This window comes from Babylonia areolata, chromosome 19, assembly GCF_041734735.1.
Source record: "Babylonia areolata isolate BAREFJ2019XMU chromosome 19, ASM4173473v1, whole genome shotgun sequence".
Lineage (NCBI taxonomy): Eukaryota > Metazoa > Mollusca > Gastropoda > Neogastropoda > Buccinidae > Babylonia > Babylonia areolata.
In genome coordinates this window covers 40,841,805-40,862,103 of record NC_134894.1, presented here as the reverse complement: position 1 = coordinate 40,862,103, position 20,299 = coordinate 40,841,805, and the positions used below count along the sequence as shown (strand labels likewise).

Genomic DNA, 20,299 nt, shown 5'->3' with positions numbered 1-20,299 from the left:
ATATTACATTTTCAAGCATTGACGGAACAACAACAGCAATAATCCATTTCATCAAGAGGTGGAGTTCAGGACAAAGCTGGCTCCTTCCCTCCAGATGCACAGTGTCATGGCTCACTCCTCTCTCTTCCTCTTCCTCTTCAGTCATCACTCATCTTCAGCAGTGGCGTCAAATTGGGATGTGGGACTTATGCCCACCATCTGTGGTAGCCCGCCCTTGGCTGCTGCTAGGGTAAAAGCTGCCAGCAGGTTCCTGCGAGCCGCTCCTGCCTGTCGTCAGCACCTCTTCACTCACACAATACATTGCCATGCAGTGGCTCCAGCATGAGGAGTTCTCTGGTGGGGGTGGGGGGTGGGAGGGGGTTGTCATCTGGGACCTTCTTTTTGTCACCACCCCCACCCGGGGGCTGCCCCCACAACCAACCACAAGCGGCGCTGACGCAAGCCGAAGACATGATTATTTCAAAGATTTTTAAAAACTGAGGAGAAGAGTTGCACGCAGATAGCTGTCAGACCAATTGAATGTTATTCCAATGGCTGCAGAACCCCTTTTATACACTTGGAGCCTCTGAAGGTGTGGGAGACATGGAGGGAGTTGATGCCTTGTTTTAGTGTATTCTGGTTTTTTATTGGGGTGGGAGTGAGGTTGGTATTTTTATTTCATGTCCATATTGTTATGGTGAGTTGTGCTTAATATTTTATTAAATCAGTTATTGTATTATCACTTTAGGCCCATGGTTTCTGGTGTATGCATCTTGAGATGGTGATAATTGATTCAGTGTTAAATGTGTTTAATGTGTTTGTCAGCTTTGAAAACAAATGTGTCATTGCAGTTTATTCCTTGTGAAGATCTGCTCTTGAGGATGGCAGTTTGGGTGCCACTTAAAAAATCAAATAAAACAGATGAATATTTGTAAATAAAAGAGGTACCATTGACCTGTTGACTGGCTTGCAAATAAATATTGAATGACACTGACTGATATTTGTAAATAAAACGGTTGGTGTATTTGTTTTACTTACTGCGATGAAATGAGTTTACATATTTAGCAGGGGTAAAGGTGCAACACACATGATGCTCCATCATGTATGTGTACAATTAGATATTTTCTGCATTACCAGTATTTGACACTAAATTTGCGCTTGCCTTAAGCCTATTCTCCACAATTCTCTCTCTCTCTCTCTCTCTCTCTCTCTCTCACACACACACACACACACACACACACACACAATCACACAGGGAAATTTCCTTGTTTATTGTAAAACTCCTGTACTATTTTCCTGATGAAAATTCTGAAATCCTTTTGTTTTTGGTAACTTTTTTTAGTTGCAGTGCATTGGGTTGTGTTGCTGGCCAGGTATCTGACTAGCAGATGTGAAGTAGTATAATATGGATTTATCCAAATGCAATGACTCATCCTTGAGAAACTTAAAACTGAAACTTTTAAAGGTTGTTTTTTTTTCTATTGCTAGTCGAAGTGCAGTAATGGGGAGAGGTCTAGACACACAGGTCTTCAACTGAGCCTGCATCTGTTGACATTTTCCTTGCTTCTGGACTTAAGTTTTTTTCTGTTTTTTTCTTCTCTCTGTCTTCTCAAGGTTATTGCTAAAGTGAATAAACCTTTACTCTTTGTTTGTATTTACACTATGAGTATGCGCTGGACAGGTCTCTCAGTTTTTCTTATCTTCCCTAAAATGAAAAATGTTTATGCCTTACTTGCGTCCACTTGAAATGCAAAGAATGATGCTAATCTGTATATTGGTGAACTTGGAGCTTATCTTGTGTCCCTTTTTATATTGAATTTCACAATGAGTGTGAGAGGGAGGACATGTGATTGATGTTTAAAACGTGTGTTTTAATTAATGAAGTGGACACAGTCAAGTGTGTGTTGAATTTTCTTGTTTTGAATTAATGATCTGAATTACAAGTTAAGGAAGAAAATGAGCTTTAGATTTTTTTACTTTGATTCACAAATACAAAGTTTGTTATCTTAAGGAGTGCTCATAGAAGTGCAGGTGTAAAATAAAACAAACTTTTAAATTTTACTGTTTCTCACATACATATTTACCTCTCATGATATAATATACATGTATTGTGATAATGATTTCCAAAACTTCACTTGCTTCGCAATTCTTGCGTCCTTGGAGTAATCATTGTGGCTAAAAGAACCTTCAGACTTTACCTGCCAGAATTTTACCTTCCAAAACTTTTCACCATTTCTGATCATTCTAAGTCAGTAATCTTGTTGTTTTTTTGTTCAGACTAATCAATAGCCAGTCATGTGTCTGAAAGAGGGTCAGTGATTCAGCATACAAGGAGAGTCTTGCCAGGTCACAAAGCTTTAGCTGCATCTACCAGAGCTCAAAGCGATGTGTTAGAAACGCATTGCGAGAAGGGACAGAAGAGCAGAGTGCAATGCACTCAGTTCTAAAAGAGGGTTTACAGTGGTGGCATGGTAGGAGCAGTCAGGATGTATTTGGCAGCACCAGTATCATTGATGTGCAATCTTTCAAGTCACATGCAGCTTGTTGACAAGCAAGAATGAGTGAAAGAAACCGGAATTGAGAAGGGAAAAAGTGTAAACAGTGTTGTTTGGTCTGATTTGCGAAGAATTGCGTTTGATGCTTTTTGAGTCTTGATGTGTGTGTGTGTAGTGTCTTGTTTATGTTCACCTTGAAAATAAAATACACACACACACACACACACACACACACACACACATTCACATTATTACTATTATTATTTGAACAGCTTGCCTTCCAGAAATTCTTTGCCAGAAATTTCCTCTTTTGTATTACACTCTGTTTCTGCCTTTTTTCTTCCTTCACTGTTGTCTCCTTTTTCTGCCTTCCCAGTCCATTCCCCTTTCTTTTTTCAAGCAAGCCTTGACACTTTTTTTTTCTCTTTTCTGCAGTCTGTGATGTACTATCTGTGCTATTTCGCTCTGGCGATTAGGTAGTGAAATTGTTAACACTGGGATGGATGCTGGCTGCCAATTCTACAGTGTTATTTGCCAATATGGCCTTTTAAAGTAATTTTTGTTTGGTTTTGAAGTATTGTCTTTTCCTTTTTTATGATTTTTTTATAATCTGGGGATGATGAACTAAGTGGAATGGCTGGCATCCTCAGCACAGCCTAATCTTATTTGCCACAATGAACTAAATGGTTAGGATTATGTGCCATCAACTGTATTTTGTAGGTTTATCTTAATGGGGTTTTTTTTGTGTGTGTGTGATAGTTTTGTGTTGACGCAGTTTTTGTATGTGATAGTTTTGTGTTGACACAGTTTTTGTATGGTTTGACAGCCCTGATACATACCTCTATGGTCGGCTGGACTATAAGCAACTATTAACAATGAACCCAGAATTGAAAAGCAAACATTAATTAATCAGAACTGACAAGACTAAACAGGTTTGTTTTGTTTTGTTTTTTAAGTTGGCAACATTGAGAACTCCATCTGTCATGGCTTCTAAACATAATACATTACTTAGGAATCTGTATCGGCACTAAAACCTATTGCTAGTACTGGTCTTGCTTACTGGCCAAGCTTTTAAGTGCCTGCTATGAAAAAGTCAAATTTATCAGTTTATATCACAATATGTTCAGTGACAAATGCTTCATGTGAAATTGGATATACCAGCAGCACTTGTGTCCTAATGGATATCCTACATTTATGTATCAGAAATCTGTACATCCATATTTTATAGGGTATATAATAATAAAAAAATTGTCTCAGGTGGATATCTCTAATTTACTGATCTATCATAATACATTACAGAGATTGAAATAACATTCCTGCAAAACATGTTCAGTGGAAATCCCAGATTTACTGATTTTTCAGTGCAGTGCATCCAAGTTGAATAGAATACATCTGTAGAGTTAGTTTGTTGTGGAAATCCCTAATCCACTGATTTATCACAAGACAGTACATCCAAGTTCAATAGGAATCCTGTTAGGACACTCCTATAGACATTGTTTCTGGTGGATATCCTAACAAACATGTTTCAGACTGGTGGGTGTCCTGACAGGTTTCAGACTGGTGGGTGTCCTAACAAACAGGTTTCAGACTGGTGGGTGCCCTGACAAACATGTTTCAGACTGGTGGGTGTCCTAACAAACAGGTTTCAGACTGGTGGGTGCCCTGACAAACAGGTTTCAGACTGGTGGGTGTCCTGACAAACATGTTTCAGACTGGTGGGTGTCCTAACAAACGGGTTTCAGACTGGTGGGTGTCCTGACAGGTTTCAGACTGGTGGGTGTCCTAACAAATATGTTTCAGACTGGTGGGTGTCCTGACAGACAGGTTTCAGACTGGTGGGTATCCTAACAAATATGTTTCAGAGTTCCAGAATGATTATTTTGCAGTTTCCAAGGTCGATGAAGTAAGTGATAATGTTGGGTTTGTTTGTTTTTTTCTCCGTTTTACTTTTCTTCTTGTTGGCAGTCTGGTATACCAGAGTCCCTGCTGTTGAATGATTGTGCAAGTAATGAGGCTGTTGGAAAGGGAAATGTCACATGTTTTTTGAACAATGAATTGTTTTTTGACTGATGAATAAAACATTCTGTACAAAGCAATTGGAAGAGAGTTCTAGTTCAATGATTTCATTGATGTGCGTGTGTATGAGAGAAAGAGGGACGAATTGGCAAAGTGGGTATTTGTAGAGACTGATACAGCCAACCGTCATGTTGGAGAAAGAGATGAGGACAAGATGTACAGAGGTAATGATAATTTAATTAAATTTAAAGAGAGTACCATTTAATTGAAATCACATTGTGTTTTTCCATGTAAAATGTTCAGTCAACTGCACAGTGTAAAATTTGATGCATGATGTCACTAACATGACGACTTACATACACTACCCCGCAAAGAAAATGAGGAAGGGGAATCTTTGAAAAACCTTCCCAAGAAAAAACTTATCTGTTCCTACCCAGTGTAGTCAAGGGATTATCTGAGCAATATTGTATTACTCTCATGTCACAACAGATTAATCTGTGTGAAACTCAGGCTGCTCTCCCCAGGGAGAGTGTGTCTCTACAGTACAGCACCACCCTTTTTTCCTACCTGTGAGTGTAGTTGTTTTCCTCTCAAAGAGGCTTTTTCTAGAGAATTTTGCCAGGGACAACCGCCCATTTGTTGCATTGGTTTCTTCTTCAGTGTGCACCAAGTGCAACACATGGGACCTTATCTCATCCCAATGACTAATGAAGAAATATTAATGAAGCGTTGCAAAAATAAGAGGGTAAAACTGAAAGGAAAGTAGTGACTATGGGAGGGAGAGAACCTGGAAAGGACAGACAACATCGCGAGTATTAAGGTCTGGAAAGAGAATGAGGATAGGTAGGTGTGCTGTGAGAGCAAGAGGTATTTGAACTGGCTAGGTATGCAGTGAGAGAATGAAGGGCGGGCCAGTAATCAACCACACAACATGCCCGTTGCACTGCATGTCTTTGAGTCTTGCTCCCTACCACCACACACACACGTTTTAACATTATTTGACCGGAAAAAGGCATCGTCATAGTAGAAAATGGTGAACTCGTGTCAGTGGAACAAAATTAGAAGAAAAAAATCATTGATTGGTAAGTTACATGGACTAGAAACAAAAAACAAACAAAAAATATAGAGGGGAGGGAGGGTTTCCGTGTCTAGATCAGTATCCTTCAGACATTTTACAGATTTTTATATAAACAACTTACAAATAGTATCTGCTCCACTCAAAAAGGAAAAAATTTCCCAATATTTCATTCAGCACACTTATGATCCACTGGTGCACACTCCAATAGGTTCTGATTCTTGCCCTTGGCAAACTACGTTGCTCTGGCAGAGATATTGAAAGCAGCTGTGGCTAGTAATCTACGTATATTTTTTTCTTTTGCTGCTGCACTTTCATATGCATCTTTGTGGCATTACTGTCTGATTCCTGTCCTGTGCAAGTTACTTGGCAGAGAAATTGAAAGTTGCTGCAGCTAGTGACCTGCCGTTTTTGTTGTTGTTTTTTTGTTCTGTTTTTGTGTGTGATTTTTTGTCTTTTGTTGTTTTTGGGGGGTAGTTTTGCTTTGTTTGCATTTACATTGGGGAGGGGGGGTGTTCTGTCCAATCATGTGCACCACTTTTGTGACATTACTTACACTCCACTCATTCTGATTCCTGTCCTGTGCAAAATACTTTGGCAGAAAAATTGAAAATATCTGCGGCTTGTGACCTACCGCTTTGTTGGTGTTTTTTTTGGTTTTTTTGTTGGTTTTTTTTTTTTTTTTTGGGGGGGGGGGGGGGGGTTGTTTGTTGTTGTTGTTGTTTTTTGGGGGGTTGCAATCCCATCATGTGCACCGCTTTTGTGACCAGTGAGGTATACAGAAAAAGGAAGCAAGGGAAGGGTAGAGTATTTGCTTTAAGTCACAGTAAATATGTTGTGATTAATCATGATTTTAAGGAATGAATATTTTTAATTACACACTACAATGTGACCCCCTTGTGCATTCAGTTCCAACTCTGCATGTGCTCTGATCACATGGCCCATCCATCGAGACAGAGACGGTGTGCTAATGTCATGCGTAAGGTCAAGATCCCAACTGATGAATATGCTTTGTTTGGACAACCAGAAAGGTCAACTTTATTTTTTTCAGATGCCCCAGATGGGGCAGAGAAATTCGTCCTCATCATCTGGGTCGAAGATGAAGGAGAGGGGTCTGATGAAAATGCCCGGAAATGGAGCTTTTGGGGATTGTTTTTTGGCCAGAGAGTCTGGAAGAAATCTGAGACGGTGCCGTTCAACTGGAATTAAGGCTAAGTCGCTTGTAAGGCCTCTCAGCGTATATTGATAATAATAATAATATGCAGGCTTATATTGCGCAATATCCCCATCTCAAATGGGGCTCACCGCGCTTTACAATAAGATATACAAATTTAAGACTAAATGACATAAAAATATGTACAAAGAATAAAATGAATAAATAGATAAATAGACATAGTCTCACATACATTTGCTAAAATATACATATTTCATACTATCTCACATCACACTGGCTAAAATTTACATATTTCAAACTAAGTAACATAGAAATAAAATGACGTAAATCATCACAGGCAACATCACAGTCTCACATCACACAGGCCCAAGTCGCAGCAAGATAAAAACATGTCACATTCACCATAGTCAAAACATACACCCGGGAACCAGGCCTCACAGACCACACCAAAAATCATCACAAATGCACACAAATCAACTCCAAGAGCATGCCCAGCAATCAAATCACAGCAAGCATATACAAATGGAAAAGCTCTACATAGAAAGATACAACTTGAAAAGATGTGTTTTGAGTGCTCTCTTGAATGCGGGTGTAGGGGTATGACGAATGAGTGAAGGCAGTGAATTCCACTGTTTTGGTGCAACAAAAGAAAAGCAACGTTCACCATAAGCGCTTGTGCAAATTCTTGGAATAGACAGTGTGCGCATGTCATTTGAAGAACGGGAGTTGTCTGGATGATGAATAGACAGAAAGTAGATCTGAAAGGTAGACGGGACAAGAATCAATGAAGAAATTGTGACAAAGGACCGAGAGTTTGTGTTGTATTCGTGCTTGAATGGAGAGCCAGTGAAGGGAAGCAACTAGGGGAGTGATGTTTTGACGTTTCCTAGCCTTGAGTGAGGGTCGTGCTGCAGAGTTATGAACTTTTCGAATTTTGTAAATGTAGTGTTTGGAGCAGCCAGCAAGAAGAGCATTTCCATAATCCAATCTAGATAGGACAAAAGAACAAACCAATGTCTTTGTAGTTTCTGTGGTTAGATATTGGCGAATGGAGCTGATTTGTCGGAGTGCTGCATATGCTGACCTACAGATGTGGTTGATGTGTATGTCAAGGGTATGGACTTCACTGCAACTCCTACCAGACGTGAGAGAGATAAGGACATAGGCATCCAACAAGATCTGGATGTTTTGGCTGGGCTGCTGAGTACTGAGCTGTTGTTTCTTTTTTTTTTAAGAATCAGACGGAATCACAAGTGAACCATGAAGACTTTCATTGCTTGTTTCATTCTAGCATCTCGTTTCTGTTTGTCAAACTGTGTATTTATTATACTTTTTTCATTGTCTTGTGTAACATTCATTTCCTCAAACACTTAATCATCTCGCTACTGCGCTGGTAAGATCTAGATTAACTTATGGACGGGAGGTATTTTTCTCTGCTCTGAACGCTAACCATAAAAAAAATTGCATGGGTAGCAAAGCCATAAAGTTAGCTTTAGGTCTTCCGTTTCATACGAACCCCATTTCTGTCAAATAGAGCTGCAGGAATACTACCTCTTAATGAAATGAAAAAGCTAGCATTGGCAAAATATGTCAATAGAATAAATGCCACAGAAAATTCTGTCAAAACTGAGATAAATATACGGTCTGACAAACGTTTTTCAAAACGATTGAAATAGAACAGAAACTTTCAACATAGATGTCTGATACTATTAATCAATCAAATATATGTAGCCAAGCGATCAGCTGACTACAGATGACCATGGATCAACTCACAGCACAAGCTGAAAGCTGAGCTATAGCAGACGCCTTTTTCACAACTAATGTGTGACGCCATTCACGGTTTGAATGCAAAGCCCATTATAAACATATTCTCTAAACATCTATCAGATCAAGTCTATGTATCATTTGCTGCGATACTATATTTGTTTTGCTTACACACACACTTAAATCAGTTGGAAACATATTTGATTTTAGTTCCTTCATCAGTGTAAAGAATTCTTCTTGACACAGATAATGCTAGAGTTAAAATTCTGTATGTGACTGCTGTTGGAAACTAAAACCACACCATTATAGTGTTTGGATGAGAATATATCAGGCATTTAGAAATTACAAAGCCGATCTTCATTGTCAACACTTAACGACATTCACTCCACAACTGGTGATGCTCGAGGCCATTGGGTGAGCTGAAACTTGTGTTTCTGCTACACCATATTTAATTAAATATTTCTTTTGTCAGATCAGTAAACTACAAGTATTATATACTGACAGAATCGTCGCAATTCCATCTTTAGATCTATTCCATTTGTGTTTGCCTACATTAAACTGCTTTAACGCAGTTCGTAATTTTCAGCGACAAGCTCGCTTACACTGACCCTTTTCAGGTGACTTAAATTAAGATGATAAATTCATCTTAAATAATCAACACTTCATTTTATACTCATTAGAAAGTAGGCGTTGGGCTGTTTCTTAGATCGGTTCAGGAATCATTTAGAAATGTATCACTGAATGCCTTGTGACAAACACAATGCTAATCAAATTTAGGAGGATTTGAGCCGATCTGTTTCGCGGCACATGCTAGCGTCATTGCAGTTTGCTTAACTTGCATAAATAGCCACAACAGGTGATGACTAGTCACTTTCCACTTTGCCAGTCACTGGCTAAAGCCTGCTCTCTTTCTCTCATGCTGTGTTGCACACAAGAGTGTGTGTTGTGTGTTGCCCCAAGTGGCCAGTGTCTGGCTGCATATCACTGTAAGTACTCCATTTAAAATGTGCTGATGATTTGTAAATTGTATTCTTCGACACAGTACTTGTGTTCATATGAGTATGTTGATATTGCTTTGTTCAGTTATTGCTTTGACAGGTAGTCACAGCTCCACTTTGATAGATCTCGAAAATCGCCATGTCGTCATATGCTTGTAGCAGTATTCTATTTCATTCTTTTCAACGTCACAGTCAGTGACGTCTCTGGACACTGACAGTTTGTTTGAGAATGTTCTAGTGAATGACGTGTTTTCTCATTTGCTGTCACTGATGAAGGATAGATTTCTTATGCTGCTGTGGCAGAAGAGATTTAAATGTTGAGCACAAGCTTAGCTATGTTGTTATTTGGCTTTGATGCAACGGATTACTTGTGTAAGTTCGTTCACCACTTAATGGTTAAGCCATGACAGTTCTTCCCATCTTTGTGTTGTGCACTGACTTGCTATTTGGTCTCTCAGCTTGCCAGTATTCTATCAAAGCCACTTACTCTATTGTTTATTATTCATGTACTATTTCACATGCTGATATCAATTGTACTGCTACAGTATGCTCAGGATGTGTGTAGTATTTTGTTGTGGTGATTACAATGTAGGGGGGAAGCCGTTGCTGTGTCATGCACCCATGTAGACTCATACCACACTCACGTCCAATTCTCCATTCAATTCTTTATTCATTTTCATACCAAAACTAAAACAAAAACAACAACCAAAAAACCTTTTTTTTTAAAAACAAAACAAAAAAAACAACCATCACCTCAGGAAGATATTCTCACAGGCGCTTGTGCCCACTGCCTTGACAGCCTCACACACACATTTTGCTGGTGAACCTAAGTCACCCAGTCTCTCCCCTTCCACAAAACACCTGCTTGCCCTATGATGTTGTCTCTCCAGTGGTTGGAGCCAGATTGACCCAGAACTCTAAGGAGATGCCCAATGTACTATTTTCATCCTTCCCCAACACACTGTAGTACCCTCAGATTCAGTCCCAACAATACTATTATTCACAAAATAATAAACATAAAATTTCCTGAAACTCTAACCTAAAGCAAAAAATAAAAAATTCTTACCAACTAGGCCAAGTTAAGTTGGTATACAAGAATAAAGAAAGATATTCCTACACTTTTAATGGCGGGAAAATTAACAAAGGACGCTTACAACCCCTCATTAATTAGTTCTTGACATTCCAAGACGTTGGTCAACGTGGGTCCCCGATAGCTCAGAGGTATAAGCCAAGTGGTCCAAGGGAGATAACCTAGCCCTTCCACTCAGTTCAGCAGAGTCAGTAACAGACATTCCTGCTGCATATGAGAGGCCAATTTATTGTCCTCTCACATACTTCCCCGCTAATGATTTTGTGGTCCCACAAACAGCAGACACGTCAAACAGACCTGCCAACTTATGGTATGTACAAACAGAATAATAGTATAAAATTTAAAAAGTTATTTGAGTGCAAGCATACTCAGTGCACCAGAAAATACAAAACAACAGCACAATCATTCAAACAAAATGAAAAGAAACATTCCCATCATCACTGTTCAAGCTCCACTCGGTCATTATCCTGCCACTTAATTGCTATGATACCATAGGATGGGTTTCAGCCAGATCTAAAGATCAACTCACAAAATGAACCATGAAGCAGAAAGTACATCATTCACACACTATATGACTCCTGGGCCTTCCTGACCCCCTCAGTTATTGGTCTTCCTGACCAGACATTGCAAGACATAGTGTTTTGTGCGTTTCAGTGAACATTATGACCCAGGCTTTTAAGCCATGTGTTCACAACACACCCAAACACTATCCCTTGCGTACAACAAACCAGGCAAACACAACCATAAGTGAAACAAAACAAAGAAGTGTCCTTGAAAAAAAAAGTACAACTTGCAGGGATCAGCAAAAAATCAAGCACGGATACAATAACACATTATGGTAACACTGAAGAAATACACAGAGAAAAATCATTTACCGTCATTAAGCAAGTACCAGTAACCCATTTGCTACTGCAACACAACCAATGCCAACATAACCATGGGCACAGCAAAACAAGAAACCTTATGCCCGTCCTGACTGCAGCAAGTGTAACCTTCCAGACAACTTGCATGGACCCAGCATAAGCATTGTAACACAGCAATCTACTGACACTGTCGATAAAAAGAAAAGTAAAGAGCAAACAGTGTCAATAAAAAACAAGACAACAAACCAACCAATATCAATAAAACAACAAACCAACCAACCAGTCAGCAGTGATTACACTCAAGATGCTGCTCTTTTCTCAGTAGCTGCTTTGCCATCTCAGGGGAATGCCTTTATTTGCCCGAGTGGAACGCTGCAGCCTCAAAGGAGATGGCTGTATAGAAGCGGCTGTTGGGGCTTGCATCAGTTTATCATCTGCCTTCCCCTCGGGGCCACTGTCTTGGCCTCCCAACCCAGCTGGCTGGCTGGGGCATCTTGAGACACCAGATGGCGGCAAAATGATGTGCCATTCCAGATACACATTGGCTTCTTTTTTTCTTTTTTTTGCTGCCCCATCATCTGCACCGTTTCAGTGGCATTACTCCCACGCCGCTCATTTAGATTCCCCCATACACGGCCACACCCGGGTTCGTTCGTCGCAGTTCCAGAGTCGGCAGTCCACAGGGAACCATAAATGTTAGGTCGCCAGGAGGCCATACACCAGAGGAGACCCTGCACTGCTGCTGAGTCACTTCGGTGGTGTTCAGTGGTGCCTGTTCTGTTTTGTAACGTACTTAGGACACCACCTACTAAGCCCCCTACTAACGACAATAATGGCTTAGTCGCGGAGCCAGACTGAGTGAGCGTCCCTCCCAGAGTGGAGACCGCCACCACGCTCCTCAAACAACAGCCCCCCCATGAATCTGCCGACACTGACGACATTGACAGAATTCACCCCAAGCACGGAAGTGGAGGGGTATCGAAACTGAGGTTACCATGAGAACAGGCATGAAAGGCCACAGACTTTGAGACTATTTTGTTTATATTGATGACGATGAAGGAGGAGGAGGATGACGATGATGATGACGATGTTGCTATGGAGGTCCATTTTGGTTTGGGACTGCGTGACAAGGCTGTACTCTACGCTTCCTGTCATAATGATATCCCGGCGTTAACCAGGCCCGAGAGATACAGACACTTGCAGTGTTGGTCAGGTAATTAGAGCAACACACCCAAAGACGCATCCTTGAAGTGGATGGCACTCGACTGTGTGGTACCAGTCTCCCCATTTAAGCCCACAGCACACTCAACTCTGGGTAGGAGCCGGCCACGGGCCGAAAAACCCACCACCGCTGGGATTCGAACCCGCGTCCTCCCAGCCGTTAGTCCGCGACGCTAACCACTTCGCCACGGCGGCTGGTAACACATCGGCTTCTGGCACAGATTGTTCTGTGGCCACATGGTCCCATGTTCCCATGGGTTTCATATGCACCGGAGGGAAATAACGTTTCAACTCTGAACGAGTGACCCTCTTTTCCTCTCCGATTCCAACCCATGGGCCAAATGACAAATGGCCCTCCATTCATGCCAGGGACACTAGTGACCTTGAAAACCCATTCACCCCAGAAGTCCTTGATTTTGTGACAGGTCCTACAGTGTTGCAGGGTAACCACAAGATCTCTTGGCTTCAAGTCAGAGGACATTCTGCCTCCATTATGTTCATCCTTTCTTTTCGAAGCATCTTGGAGGAGATGCTTCCCCGCTTTTTCATGAGCCAGTCTAAGTCTTTTCAAATGGTCCCCTAGCCATTGAGGGGCATCACAGCTCTCCACTTTTTCTCTTCCTCTCCTAAGAAGTGCCCTGCTGTTCTTCAACCATGGTCAACAAAGCAACAGATGAAAAAACTAATTATACTATCAATAACTAAAGAAAACAAATCAACATCATTAGTTTCACCAACAAAATCAGAAATTTAAAGCTCGAGAAAATAAACACAACATGACTCCAACATCCTGAAGCTGATCCACAGCTATTCATTCATACTTTCAATTATTCAAACATCCCATTGTCTCTCCACTGACACCACCATGGTGCACAACCCATGGGAAAGAAAAACAAAACACACAAAATCTCATCAATCTACATATGAACTGTCATTGCAGCCTAGCATGGCGCTGTCCCATTCATATGTGGATCTGGTTTCCGTCGTAGTCTTGTGTGTCCTCCTGCATCCTGAGGTTAGTGGTTCATCCTATCAGCAACGCCATTTTACGTAGGGGGGATGAGGTGGTGAAGGGGTTGTTGTGTCATGCACCCATGTAGACTCATACCACACTCATGTCCAATTCTCCATTCAATTCTTTATTCATTTTCATACCAAATTGACCCAGAGCTCTAAGGAGATGCCCAATGTACTATTTTCATCCTTCCCCAACACACTGTAGTACTCTCAGATTCAGTCCCAACAATACTATTATTCACAAAATAATAAACATACAATTTTCTGAAACTCAAACCTAAAGCAAAATATAAAAAATTCTTACCAACTGGACAAAGTTTGGTTAGTATACATGAATAAAGAAAGATATTCCTTCACTTCTCATGGCGGGAAAATTAACAAAGGATGCTTACAACCCCTCATTAATTAGTTCTAGACATTCCAAGACATTATTCAACTTGGGTCCCTGATAGCTCAGAGGTATAAGCCAAGTGGTCGAAGGCAGATAACCTAGCCCTTCCACTCAGTTCAGCACAGTCAGTAACAAACATTCCTGCTGGGTATGAGAGGCCAATTTATTTCCTCTCATAACACGATAGTGTTGGATTAATATCAGTTATTGGTTAAAACCATATGATATGCATCACATTCTGTTAATTGTAATTTAGCGATTATGCTCTCTCCTATACGGCTTACTCCAGTATAGTGCTACATAATAACTGATTCATTTGAGTCAATTTGACACAGTATGATCTTTACTTAAATCTATACTGTCAGTGTACTTTCACTAAATCAGCTTAGCTTTAGCCACTTTATATACATCATTCAAATGTATTAGAAATGTCATTTGCATTATCTTATCTATGCTGTTGCTTATCCCAAACCGAGTGGTTATCTTTCCATGTAATATGTATACGTGTGATTTACTATTCATCTGCATTCATGACATGTACTTAATGACCTTTGTTTACTTGTGTCTTATCAGTGCACTGTTTTCTCTTTATCTTCTCGTCTTTTTTTATTCTTCTTCTTCTTTTTTACTTACTTAACTATTGTAAATAAAACAATAGAAAAACCCTTTTGTGACCGGCCTGCTTTATGACCCTGGCCTGCGCATGGATATTTTCTATCCTTTAATTCAGTAAATCATCAATAATTCTTTTGCACCGTCCCCTTTCATAATAATAAACCACTCAGGACCACAGCTACAAATGTGGCATCACCAACAGGATAAAGATCCACAACAAAAAATAGATCTAAAATTATTCCCTTTAATGTTTCAATTCTTTTATCCAAATTAAGTCCAAACAATGAATTAAAGTCCCTTACCACCCAGGCGTACTTTGTTACAACTTGGTGCTTGTGAGCAAGGATGTTTTAATTCTTTAAATCTATTATGAAAATTAAAGCCCCTTACCAATAACTCTATCACATATAGATCCACAAAATGTTGCTCCGATAATGAGCACTTCACCAGTTCCATTATGGGAATTGACTGGAGCAGATTTTTATGACATTAAGAAAGATGAAAAGCCAATATTCTAGCTTCTCGGGTCAAATTACACTCATCTGAAACATACCCCCACCACTAAAAAAATATATACAGACGGTTCTGTTTTAGAAAATCAGTTTGCTGGTTTTGGATATACAATTCCAGCTTTGAAAACTGAAAAGTCATATCATATTGGAAAGGGCTTCTCATTTTTTTTACGGCTGAACCAATCGCCATTCTTATTGCATTAACATATCAAATTAATTTTTACGGCTGAATCAATCGCCATTCTTATTCCAGTAACATATCTAATTAATCTGCCCCTAAACCTGATTAATACTTTATTTTGTGTCGATTCAAAATCAATTCTGCAGTCTATCAAATCAGGTTGTACAAACAGTAACTATAACATCATTTTTTGAATAAGGTTTTTGATTCACTGTATTCAGATGAGGAACTAATATTGAAATGTGTTGGATTCCTTCACACTGGGCTTACTTCTATTGAACGTGCAGATCATCTTGCAAAACTTGGAGCTAAAAAAAACACTTAAAATGCAATTGAACTTCCTCATCGTTTATCATCATCTGAAATGTGTAATATTGTTGAAAGAAATATACTAAATTCATATTTGTCTTTTGAAGTTAACACTTCTACCTTATTAAATGCAAAAAGAACTGGCAGGGATGTTGAGTTTGGCATTTAGATCATTACTCAATGCCCCATATACAATATATTGTGAAAATAATGAATGCATTTGCATGGGTGGTAGAACACATTTTAACCCACTGTTTAGAAATGAAACCTTTTTTGCCTCCAAAAATTATTGAACACGTATTACCAGTTTTTGGTGTGTTTTTTTAAGTTATGTATTTCAAAATGTTCTTTATTAAAGTTAGCTAGTTGTGTGTTGATTTGTCCAGATGGTCGTTTATTGTAGGTCCTCACATCATCCTGTTTACAAATAATCCACAGAAGTACTGCATACAATATTGATTATTGATTAATTTTATTGATTTTCTGTCCTCATCCCGCTTCCCCCCTCTCACACACACCTCATCCGGTATTATGTTTTTCTTTCTCCAATCACTGACACTCATCCTCTCCATTTTACATTTTGTACTCCAGTCATTCCCACATTCTGTTCTCTCTCTCTCTCTCTTCCTACCTCAGTCCCCACCTCCACCTCAACCGCCCCCTTTTCATTTAAATAATTCTTCTCGTCATCAGTTTTCAGAAATGATGATTTCTAAATAATAACAATCAAAATGAAGACAAAAGAAATGATGATATTGACAACAACAACAACAGTAATAGTAATAATAGTATAATTTATTTTCAGTCTAATACCATGATCTTACATGAACAGAATATAGATAAATAGATAAACAACAATATATAATATTTACACTGCCAACTATATCTGCTTTCCCATCCTTCATGCTCTGCTATTGTTAGTCCTCTTTTCAACACGGAAACAACGATTTCCTGTGTCCTGCAGTGCTAACCGCATAATACTTCCGGAGGTAGAGGCGGGACAGTGCCAGCAAGAGGAAAAGGACAGCCAGACACAGGCCTGACTCGATGAGGAGGAGGTAGGCAAACCACATAGGGGCCAGCTCTTGCATAAGGTAGCCTACAATGATAGGATTGAAAATTGTTCCGGATGAGGCAGTGATCAGAATGCTGGAAGTTACACGCCCTGTCACGCGCACCAGTTCCTCCTCCATCCACGTGAAGCCTGTTGGGAAAATGGCTGCCATGGAAACGCCAGTAAAGATGGTTGACATCCAGATGCCAACATCAATACCACGTGCCGAGAAGAGGAGCATGGCCAGTGTGGAGAAAACCAGGGACACACAGCTGAGAATCAGCAGTTTCAAAGACTTTAAAATCCGAACCACAAAGATACATAGAAAACGACCCCCTGCAAAAGATGCCCAAAATAACGCAGCAGTCTGTGCTCCTCTCGATTTACTCCAGTGCAGCTGTTTGACGACAAAGGCTGTTAAAAAGAACATAAGCGTGTCCTCGGCAGCACAGTATATGAGGTAAAATAAGCACAATATGCCCTGAACAAACAAAAACAACAGTAAAGGCAAGGGCTGTTTGACATCTTTCTTTTCATCCTGTTTGTCCTGTCTCCGTTTCTGAGACCTGTCAGAGAACAACTGCACAGTCAACGGTATAGCTATAAGAAGTATTAGCCCTCCAGAGATCAAGAATGCGTAATGAACGTCAGTGGTTAGAGGCAAGGGAACAGCAGTTGAATTGTTCATGACATCAGGGGTTGATGTAGGGTATGACGCAATGGTGACATTGTCCATGGCCAATGATGTTGTGGCAATGGTAGTGATGTCTATGTCGTCCTCTGGATTAGGCGTCAGGAAGGGTTCGGTGACAAGGGGACTGACGACACCTCCCAGGGCAAAGGCAAAATGGATGAACTGCGTGGCCATCTCCCCCTCCGACCCCCAGATGCGTAGCATCGAAGTATTTCCTGCTGAAGTATGTAAAGGAAAAAGAAACTGCCATGTTTCTGTTGTAATAGTTTGGTTCATTTTATGATATGAAACTATCATTACCTCATCTCATCTATCCATGTATTTTTCATATCCAATTCTATAAAATAAAATAAAAATTTAAAAAAATTAATTTAAGAAAAAAAAAAGAAAAAAAAAGAAAGAATAGAAATATAAAAACAATATACAGAATAGGGGGATATGGAGGCCTCTTATTCACACCATACACTCCAGGAAGTTGAAAGGCCTAAGTAAGTTAGTAAGTAAGCAAGCAAGTAAAGTTCATTAGCAAAGCTAAGAAACGAGATTAACCGACTTCAATTTATCCCGCAACATACTTAAATCAACTCGTCATTCAATTTACCTGACAGTGGGCTAAAGCCTTCTCCTCATTCAGTTTATACAGCAGCAGAATTCAGTCAATTCTGCTTTCAGCTGGTGCAACTGTAGGATTTTGTCCCTTCTTCATTCATCTTTTTTGACACTAAACAGCTTGGTTTCGTCACTCACTATTCAACTTAACTATAAACTTAGATAGTAACAGAAGGGTTAAACAAATTCACACACACTCACACTCACAAATACATGTGTGCGCACACACACAGAGACACAGACACACACAGATACACAGACAGACAGACCCACACACACACACACACACATGCAACTCACAGGTATCAAGGATGCCGACGAAAAGATTAACAACAGCGTGGATGGTGATCATCAGACTGTAGAGGTAACACCATGGCAGGATGGCTGTGCTCACCGCCAAACCAACCAAAGACAGCAGAAGAAGCAGCGACTTATTGAGCTTGTCGTAAATCATTCCAGCCAACAGCGATCCAACCAGATACCCGACTGAGCCCGCTGTGAAGAAGAAAGAGGCCTGTTCTGCATCAGTCTGTGTGATGATCTGAATATCCAGGAAGGCTGGGCCCAGCTGCCCCACAACAAAACCCTGCACAAAACCACACAGAAGTAAAGAGAGATATGTCTGGTAAATTCTATGAGATAGTCTGAAAGAGAGAACACATCTTACTGAATCTGAGCCAAAGACATATGACATTCTGAGCGAAAGACACATCTGACAAGAGTCCGTAAGAAAGACACTTCTTGCATGGAACTGAGATAAAGGCACATCTCGTATTAGTCCATATATCATATTCATATCAAGGAACCCACCACATAGTACATGTTTTCTTTTTCAGTAGAGTCCTTTCTATTCAAACAAATATTCGGAATTGAAATATCTTCATTCCTTCACAATTAAGGTTTGTATTAGCCTACTATCAAATCCTCCGAGTCGACGAATTAACGTAAAATTGTCCGATTGTTTTATTTCATCACTTCATTATCACTCTTTCCGAAATTATTTTTATACAGAGACATGCAGGGGTCTTCTAGAAATCATTTCAGTACGTTTGGATGAACATTTGACCCTTTAGGGAGTCACACTGGTCGAGTTGCTTCCCATACCCCCAAAATGCTGTTTTGCCAGGAATTGCCTTTGAGTAGCAAAATCGTGTGTTTTTGTGGCTAAAGGATGAAAAGCTCTTACAGAAAATAAAGGTCCTTTGACCCTTTTTTACATGGTAACCAAATTATCACCACAGTTCCTGCAGGTAATACCTGAGAGATCCAGTCTGTTAGAGAAGTACTGACAATGAATCTAAACCAGACCAGAAGGATCTAGAAGATTCACACAGGTTTGCTTTCGAACACGTGTGCAGGTGACTGGCATAGAAATCATCACCTTACTGGTGATCATGATACTCTCTAAGTTTATCTCTTGATTAATTTTCTTTCTTCCTTCTTTATCGAAACCGATCCAGAATTGTTTGAAAATCAGTTGCTTTCTCCAGTGTCCGTTTGGTAAGTACTACCTTTCAGCAGGGAATTATCAAATTTCCAAAATATGTTTCTTTTGACCTTGTTTCCTATTTAAAAAGATGGAATGGTCTCATCTATATCCATATTGAATACGCACGCGTGTGTGAGGATGTATAAGTTAGGCCTAAGCATAGGCATATGCCTACATGTTTGCATGTGTCACAGAACGTGTGTGTGTGTGTGTGTGTGTGTGAGGGGATGTCTGTGTTTGTGTATGTGTGCACGAGGCAATGTATTCCGTTAAGAATTGATGACACGGTGCCGCAAAAAACACATACCATCCCCCAAAATGATGCTCCCAGACAAATTGTTCGCCAAACATTTGTCCTGTACTCTGGGACTCTCCACCTGTCCCTCAAACTGAGGTTTTCCCCCGTTGTTGCCATGGCGTGCTTGACCCCATGGTCATCTGTTTGGCTGTGTTCCTCCTGTCCTGCATCCTTGCTTGCGACGTTCGTATCTTCCGCGCCCATCCTTCGCCCTTCATGTCTGTTAATCATTGTCGTTATTGTCAAGGTATTATTATCACCTCACTGTAATCATCATAATGATCTCATTGTGTTCATATGAAGGAGAGTGACACAGCATGAGGTGCACAAATCTTTTGATTTTCAAAATGTGAAGTGTCTGAAGACGTGCATTTTCAAGCCCAAACCTGAATGCTGCCATTGATTTCTGCCTGAGTCAGTCCTCCTCAACATCATCACTGTTAAACTTCACATCA

General features: G+C 40.1%; 1 protein-coding gene across 1 annotated transcript; it reads right to left on the bottom strand.

Annotated features, from left to right (window-relative positions):
• Positions 1–144: 144 nt before the first annotated feature.
• LOC143294168 (sodium-dependent glucose transporter 1A-like) lies at positions 145–20,048 on the bottom strand. The gene is made up of 4 exons (XM_076605598.1): positions 19,896–20,048; positions 18,358–18,643; positions 16,672–17,666; positions 145–267 (listed from the first exon to the last, which is right to left on the bottom strand). The coding sequence occupies exons 1-4, from the start codon at positions 20,046–20,048 to the stop codon at positions 145–147; spliced, it is 1,557 nt and encodes a 518-aa protein (XP_076461713.1).
• Positions 20,049–20,299: the final 251 nt, after the last annotated feature.